Genomic DNA, 8371 nt, shown 5'->3' on the forward strand with positions numbered 1-8371 from the left:
GGTCACCACAAAGGTTTGATGTTCTTTTTTTGTTTGTTTTTTACCATCCCATCCTGAACAGAAACCCAGCATCCAAGCAATTCCCTAAGTAGTCCAGTCCTTAGCGAGAGTCCTAACGAGAGCCCTAACGAGAGTCCTTAACGAGAGTCCTAACGAGAGTCCTAACGAGAGTCCTAATGAGAGTCCTTAACGAGAGTCCCTAACAAGAGTCCCTAACGAGTCTAAGAGGAGAGTGTATTTATGTGAGCAGGTGTGTGTCATTCTGAGAGTTGTTTTGCTGTGTTGTTGGTCGGCAGGACGGTAGCTGCTCCTGTCTATAAAGACATCGTATGAAAACGCCTGCAGCCTCCTTCTTTCTGTTTTGGTGACAGTGTGTGTGTGTGTGTGTGTGTGTGTGTGTAAGAGTGTGTGTGTAAGACTGTGTGTTGGAGTGTGTGTAAGAGTGTGAGTAAGAGTTTGTGTTGGAGAGTTTGTGTAAGAGTGCGTGTGTTGGAGAGTTTGTGTAAGTGTGTGTGTGTGTGTGTGTGTGTGTTGAAGTGTCTGTAAGAGTGAATGTGATGAACTCAGAGTGACAGAGCATAAGTGTCCAGCTCAGGTCAACTCTGCCGCATTAGGACCCAGCCATTTGTCATGGCAACGCTGCTCTCACCTGATTGGATTAGAGCTTAAGCCAATGGGTGGGCAGGGTACTTTGGAAGTCCAAGGCCTGGACAGCTCAGCACACCATACACCAGGGGTCACCAACCTTTTTGAACCTAAGAGCTACTTCATGGGCACTGAGTCATACGAAGGGCACCCAGTTGTATCCACTCTTCTGAAATAACAAATTTGCTCAGTTTGCCTTTAGTTATATATTGATATTAATGATACTCATCTACGTGAAGACATGTTAATTCATTAAGTCATGTTAATGATTTCTCACAATATTTATCAACAATGACTTAAAAAAAGGTGTGAAAGAGTTGTTCAAGAATGAGTTGTGCTATTTTCAGAACAGGCCTGCGGGCCCCTCATGTGGTCCTTGCGGGCGCCCTGGTGCCCGCGGGCACTGTGTTGGTGACCCCTGCCATACACACTCCCTTAAACACACCTCCACCACACACACCTTCAAGTTGGTGGAGGATGAGTGACGGTAGAGGAGGTCAAGTGACTTACAGCTGTCCTGGTATTCTAAGAACACGTTCCACAAGTCCATTATCAGCTCAGGGCCGCAGCACTAAGCTGCTTAGGCTCCGGGGAAAGAATACGAGGCGCTAGGAGACAGAGCTAGGAGGCTAGGCGACAGATCTTGGAGAGTCTAGGCGACACAGAGCTAGGAGACACAGGGCTAGGAGATTAAATGAGCACAAGAGCATTGAAAAAGATTGCGAACACAATTAGGTTGGTTGATAAGACAAGTTCAGTTCATTAGAAGCACAGGCAGCTGTATTTACAATATTTATCCATAAAGAAATACCTAACAAACATGTAAAAAACATTAATATTCTTACCATATTTAAGTGAGAAACTCACTATATGTATATTTGAATTCACAAAAAAACAAATCTGACTTTGTAACTCTTAGAGCGAAGCAACATAAGCGCATCGGGTACCAACTTGATTGTCTGCACAACAGCCAATCAGGAGCAGGCTCTACCTTCTGGCCACGCCCTCATCCTGGAGCGAGAAATAGATTGGACGTCGTACACAACCAACCACAGCACACGTCGGGGCAGGTTTGAAATCATTTTATTCTTATACAATATAATACAATAATTCACATATTAACACATCAGATGTGATGAGCGAGCAAATATGAGAGAGAGAGAGAGAGAGAGACAGAGACAGAGACAGAGACAGAGAGAGAGAGAGAGAGAGAGAGAGAGAGAGAGAGAGAGAGAGAGAGAGAAAGAGAGAGAGAGAGAGAGAGAGAGAGAGACTCCACCATCACACTGAATTGATACGTTTTTCTTTGTATTGGAGTCCATAGTCTCTCTCTCTCTTGCTGGTAAGCACTGGTCTCTCTACCAGAGGAGTAAGAAACACACCTCACACCAGGAGCGTAACAGAGATTCACTGCTTGTTTAACACACACACACACACACACTCTCACACCCTCGGGACATTGTGCTATATTGTTGAATGTAAACAGCAGATAGAGCTGCACTAAAGTACCATGCAGCCATCTGGAGGAGGAGCAGGAGGGGGGGGGGGGGGTGGGTAGAGTGATTGAATGATCAGCATTGAAACATCCCATAATTTCCAGATATAAAAGCAGTTTGTTCCTGAAAGCTGGCAAGGTCTCAGCTGAGGGGCTGGAGGCGGAGCCACAGGCGGGGCGGGGGGCGGGGCCAGGCGTTAGAGGTGCTGCCAGTCGATGCCCACCAGGCTCTGGTTGGCTTCCTGGGCGTGGCCTATCTCCTCGGTGACGCTGTGCTGCTGCCACAGCTTCTGGATCTTACGGTAGCGCTCAGGACAGAGGCGAAGGGGGTTACCCCGCCTACACAAGACACACACACACACACACACACACACACACACACACACACACACACACACACACACACACACACACACACACACACACACACACACACACACACACACACACACACACACACACACAGATGAGGTTTTGAGTAATTACTAGTAGTGTGTACTGTAGCCCATTGTGTAGTCAGCAGTGTGTACTTGAGGCCCTGGTCGGTCTCTCCGTAGTCGTCACGGGTAGTGTGTAGTGTTGTGTAGTGTGTTGTGTAGTGTGTTGTGTACCTCAGGCCCTGGTCGGTCTCTCCGTAGTCGTCCAGGTAGTGTGTAGTGTTGTGTAGTGTGTTGTGTAGTGTTGTGTAGTGTGTTGTGTAGTGTGTTGTGTACCTCAGACCCTGGTCGGTCTCTCCGTAGTCGTCCAGGTAGGGCGGAGGGTAGAAACAGCCTTTAGTCTTCCCTGCTAAGAACAACACCTGGCTCTCCCTCACCCTGCACACACACACACACACAAGAGGCAGGTGGACATCAATATCAACTAGAAAATGCATTTCCTCCAGAAAATGCGGTAAGTGCTGTAGTACAAAGTGAGGTTTGAAAATATTTTTTTAATAAAGCCACATAGATTAGGACATAAAGAAACCTTAAATGGCTTAAATCAAGGGAAGGGATTCGAACAAAGGTTCAAAAGTCTTAATGGAGTAAACAATGTAAACATGCACACCATTTAAGAAAAAGTATGGTAAATGGTTGGAAATAAATAAAGTGACAGCTGAATGAAACGCGCAAGGCATTGCTAAAAATGCAGAAATGTGAAATGAATTGAACTGAAGAATCGGAAACGTCAAATGTATTGCCCTGCCCTGTGTGTGTGTCTCTTTAAGAGAATAGCGAGCCGGTGCGTGATTAAAAGTAGCTCAATAGAGCGGAAAAAAACCGCCCAATCTGGCAACACTGCCTGAACGTCCTCCAAAAGTAGCCCAATCTGGGGGGAAAAACCTCCCCATCCGACACCACTGCTGAACGTCCTCACGCTCCAGCGTCAACGTAAATCAATGAGACCAACTGAAAACGAAGCCGGTATTAAACTAAAACTGTGATTCTGAATAAAGTTTAAATGATATCGAAATTCCGTTAGGATATGCCGTCCTCCCATTGACTCCCATGTAAAAAAAATAATATATATTTTAAAAGTAGAATATCTTATAAAGTATAAAATATTAAAAATAATCTGAAAGGAAGCACGATTCCAAGCTATTCTGAATATTTAAAAATATGAAAGGAGTCTAGGTGAAAAATGGAGGACGGAGAAAGGTCCCAAAGTTTGTAGAGAATAATAAAGAAAGAAAGAAAGAATCAAACTTATGAAGAACAACAGTCGAGCGCTGCTTGGAGAAAGTTTTGAACTCCAATATTCAGGTGCAAGGGGTCAGATGTAAGGGGTCATGGGTCAGATGTTAGGGGTCAGATGTAAGGGGTCGTGGGTCAGGTGATGTTAGGGGTCAGGGGTCAGGTGCGGGGGGTCACCTGAGGAACAGCCCCAGGCCGGCCCCACAGCTGTAGGTGTGGGCGGTGCAGGCCCCCACGTCGTGGCCCTCCACCTCCGTCTGGCAGCAGTAGCTCTGGGAGCACAGCAGGGCCCCGCACACCAGGCACAGGGTGGGGGCGCGGGACTTATCGCCCCCCGACCGCGGACACCTGCACACACACACACACACACATTAGATAAACACACACACACACACATTAGGTACACTAATATCTAATGCGATGGCGATGTGTTCTCACGTGAAGCTGGAGGCCTGGTTGATCAGGGCACTGTAGTCTTCTGGGAGGTCGATCAGCTGGTTGGACTCTCTGGGGAAACTAGAAGAGACACACCGTGAACCACTGTCTAAACCCCTACCTGCTCCTTAACGACCTGTCTCTGTACTGTCTAACCCCTACCTGCTCCTTAACGACCTGTCTCTGTACTGTCTAACCCCTACCTGCTCCTTAACGACCTGTCTCTGTACTGTCTAACCCCTACCTGCTCCTTAACGACCTGTCTCTGTACTGTCTAACCCCTACCTGCTCCTTAACGACCTGTCTCTGTACTGTCTAACCCCTACCTGCTCCTTAACGACCTGTCTGTACTGTCTAACCCCTACCTGCTCCTTAACGACCTCTCTCTGTACTGTCTAACCCCTACCTGCTCCTTAACGACCTGTCTGTACTGTCTAACCCCTACCTGCTCCTTAACAACCTCTCTCTGTACTGTCTAACCCCTACCTGCTCCTTAACGACCTGTCTGTACTGTCTAACCCCACCTCCCCCTCTTACCTGATGAGAGGAGCTGCTCCCTGGAGCGTCTGTCTTAGGTTGGGGTGAGAGCACCACCTAGAGGCAGGACAGAGGAACAATCATTACTCCACTTCACACCCAGATCATCTAACCCTGGGTGATGCCATGGGGACACAATGTGTGAGAATGTCTTTAGGAAGATGCTCTACCTCATTTTTATCGTTGCTAGGAGACATGAGGCCAACCAAACTCCTGTGTGTATGTGCGCGAGCATGTGTGTGTTCCTCTGTGACCTCATGTGTGTGTGTCTGTCTGTGAGCTCGTGTGTGTCTGTCTGTCTGTGAGCTCGTGTGTGTCTGTCTGTCTGTGAGCTCGTGTGTGTCTGTCTGTCTGTGAGCTTGTCTGTCTGTGTGGGAGTGAGTGAGTGAGTGAGTTTACCCCTGCAGCAGCGCCTCCATCACGCTCCTATCTCTGTAGTAGAGCTGCAGCAGGTTGCTGGGTAGACTGAGGTAGGAGCACAGCGCCTCCCACTGGTCCGGCCCCGCCACTGCAACACAACAACACGTTACAACGCAAAGTTAAAACAAAATATTCCAACACAACGTTAAAACGTTACAACACAAGCTTACACACAACATCGACCCACAATAACCCGTTACGACACAACCCAACAACACAACGTTACAACCCTAGTGCGCGGGCGGTACCGTGGAGTTCAGGGGGCGTTTCCACGGCGTTGAGGTGGTGGAAGAAGATGGCTGCCGAGCGGAGGAAGGGGAGGAGCCCTGACTGGACACACCTCCACAGCTGCCAGCCTGACGACACCTCTGGTAACGCACTGCTGGACACACAAACAGATGTATAGATCTAGATCTAGATAGACACCTGCAGTAACGCACTGGACACACAAATTTACACAGATAAAAATTTGTGCGGTCGATCGACTAAATTTGCTTTATTAATTAATCACTCTTTTTTTCTTCTCAAGATTGAATCTTGTAATAATCAATATTTAAATCTGAATTATGGAACCAATGTAGAATAATCTCCAAGGGTGTTTTTAAAGGCCCTGTGAACCCAAAACCACCTTTTGATTTAAACGTGGTCATTTGTCTTATATGATGGTCAGCATAGTCATTTTACGTAATTTTATCAGTGTTACAGTAATAAGTCCCCAATCTAGAGAAACAAGGCTGTAGAACCCTGGGTTTATGCCATTCTCTCCAGAACACGACTCGCCCTACAGGACACGCCCGTGAAGACCTCTGACCCCCGTGGTGTAGACGTGGTCTGACCTGTCCAGCCGGGTTCGGAGGTCGTTGTAGAGGTGAAAGGTCATCTCCTCCTCCTCTGATGCACACACCTCCTCCTGGTCCATCGAGGAGTCTGCAGCACACAAACACACACACAAACACTTCAGTCCCATTGTGTGTGTGTGTGTGTGTGTGTGTGTGTGTGTGTGTGTGTGTGTGTGTGTGTGTGTGTGTGTGTGTGTGTGTGTGTGTGTGTGTGTGTGTGTGTGTGTGTGTGTGTACCTGGGACAGAGGTGATGAGTATCTGGACCAGGTGAGCGACGGTGGCCAGGTGCAGCAGGTGCAGCTGGGCGGAGCCTAATGAACACCTCTCTGATTGGTCCAACTTGTGGACAGAACTGTAGGAGAACACACTGGAAACCTGGGGGCGAGAGAGGCAGAGTGACAGAGAGAGAGGGGTAGAGTTAGAGAGAGAGAGGTGTTAAAAAGAGAGAGAGGAGTTAAAGAGAGAGGGGTTAAAGAGAGAGAGCAGTTAAAGAGAGAGAGAGGTGGAGTTACAGAGAGGTAGAGGACTCTACCTTTACCCTCTAGGTACAGGTAGTGCTACAGGTAGAGGTAGATCTACAATTAGAGCTACAGCTAGAGGTAGAGCTACAGGAGAGGCAGACTAACCAGCAGGTGGAACATGTCGATGTCCAGGATACATGGAGTGTTTGCAGCCCTCGCACCTGGAACCAGAGCTGCACACACACACACACACACACACACACACACACACACACACACACACACACACACACACACACACACACACACACACACACACAGTATACTCAGTCAAATGAAACACTATCAACCAGTCAGTGTGTGTGTGTGTATGTGTGTGTCCTTGTGTGCGTGATCGTGTGCATGTGTGTCCTAGTATGTTTCTGTGCATGTTTATAGGTGCGCGTGTGTGCGTGCATAGGTGGATAGGCGTGCGTGCGTGCGTGCGTGTATAGGTGTATAGGCGTGCGTCTGGCTGGTATAGACGTATAGATGTGCTGACCTGACAGCAGCCTGGTGAAGTGGGTCTGTACGGTGTTCTGAGGGGCGGCCGTCCAGCAGGCAGAACCGAACCGGGCCAGTGAGCTCAGACAGTCATCCTGGAACACAACACACACATGAGGACTACACAGCAACTACACAACACACAGGACCACTAGACAACACACAGGACCACTAGACAACACACAGACACACCGGACCACTACACAACACACAAACACGCATGACAACTACGCAACACACAGAAACCTTCCGATGTTCGTCTGTTCTTGCCCACCTGTCTGTCTGTGTACCTGTCTCTGTACCCTCACCTGTCTGTTTACCTGTCTGTCTGTGTACCTGTCTGTGTGCTCTCACCTGTCTGTGTGTTCTTACCTGTCTGTTCTCACCTGTCTGTGTGCTCTCACCTGTCTGTGTGCTCTCACCTGTCTGTGTGCTCTCACCTGTCTTTGTACCTGTCTGTGTGCTCTCACCTGTCTGTGTACCTGTCTGTGTGCTCTCACCTGTCTGTGTACCTGTCTGTGTGCTCTCACCTGTCTGCAGGGTAAACTTCCAAACAGCGGTTTCTCCTCGTCTGTGAGCAGCCTCTCTGGAGACAGAATACAATGTGACCGTTAACCCCTGCTGTCGCCACGACAACATTGCCATGACAACACACCAAACCGTGTGTGTGTGTGTGTACCTATGGTCTGAATGGTGTAGGCGCAGCTGGCCCAGGACATGACGGGCACACGGGGGTCCTGGTCGTTGGGGTGGACCTTCAGCCCCACTTTGTAGGTGGCAGTCCCGAACGTGGTGATCATCCCCTGGAGGCTGCTGGAGAAGGGGCTGCACACACACACACACACACACACACACACACACACACACACACACACACACACACACACACACACACACACACACACACACACACACACACACACACACACACACACACACACACACACACACACACACACACACACTGCTCTAGGGGCCCGGTGGGTGTGTCAAAGGCTGTGTCAGCCAATCAGAAAAGCTGTGTTCAAAGTCTCACCTGATTGGACCGTCGACGGAGGACCCTTCTGCAGCGGCGATGGGAAGGTCGACGGAGGAGCCCTCAGGAGCACTGGCCCCCACATCTGACACACCCACACACACACACGTGAGTCCAGAGTCTTCAGAGTGATAAACATGGCGTCACATTCTAACCCTGCAGAGTGCGGGGATTCAGCGGCTCACCCTGGGTCAGCTGGCTCTGGTCGGGGGGGGCGCTGGGGGGTCCGGACTGGGTCTGCTGGTTCTGGTCTGGCACGGGACTAGGGGGACCAGCAGGACTGGCT

General features: G+C 49.2%; 1 protein-coding gene across 3 annotated transcripts in view; it reads right to left on the minus strand.

Moving 5' to 3' along the window:
- Positions 1 to 1717: 1717 nt before the first annotated feature.
- ubr2 (ubiquitin protein ligase E3 component n-recognin 2) overlaps positions 1718 to 8371 on the minus strand; it is a 25446-nt gene continuing 18792 nt past the window's right edge. For 2 of the 3 annotated variants that reach the window (XM_056609345.1, XM_056609346.1), the window contains exons 33-47: positions 8271 to 8371; positions 8086 to 8170; positions 7729 to 7874; positions 7580 to 7635; positions 7048 to 7144; positions 6672 to 6739; positions 6282 to 6420; positions 6042 to 6132; positions 5454 to 5587; positions 5185 to 5293; positions 4786 to 4842; positions 4252 to 4329; positions 3991 to 4161; positions 2854 to 2955; positions 1718 to 2479 (exon numbers count right to left, since the gene is read on the minus strand). The exon at positions 8271 to 8371 is cut by the window's right edge and continues 66 nt beyond it. In XM_056609345.1, coding sequence (XP_056465320.1) covers positions 2338 to 2479; positions 2854 to 2955; positions 3991 to 4161; positions 4252 to 4329; positions 4786 to 4842; positions 5185 to 5293; positions 5454 to 5587; positions 6042 to 6132; positions 6282 to 6420; positions 6672 to 6739; positions 7048 to 7144; positions 7580 to 7635; positions 7729 to 7874; positions 8086 to 8170; positions 8271 to 8371 — 1576 coding nt within the window. In that variant the 3' untranslated portion in view covers positions 1718 to 2337. The remainder of the gene's footprint in view (positions 2480 to 2853; positions 2956 to 3990; positions 4162 to 4251; positions 4330 to 4785; positions 4843 to 5184; positions 5294 to 5453; positions 5588 to 6041; positions 6133 to 6281; positions 6421 to 6671; positions 6740 to 7047; positions 7145 to 7579; positions 7636 to 7728; positions 7875 to 8085; positions 8171 to 8270) is intronic. The other variant, XM_056609347.1, reaches the window with a different exon arrangement.

The sequence above is a fragment of the Gadus chalcogrammus genome, chromosome 15 (genome assembly GCF_026213295.1).
Source record: "Gadus chalcogrammus isolate NIFS_2021 chromosome 15, NIFS_Gcha_1.0, whole genome shotgun sequence".
Taxonomy (NCBI): Eukaryota; Metazoa; Chordata; class Actinopteri; order Gadiformes; family Gadidae; genus Gadus; species Gadus chalcogrammus.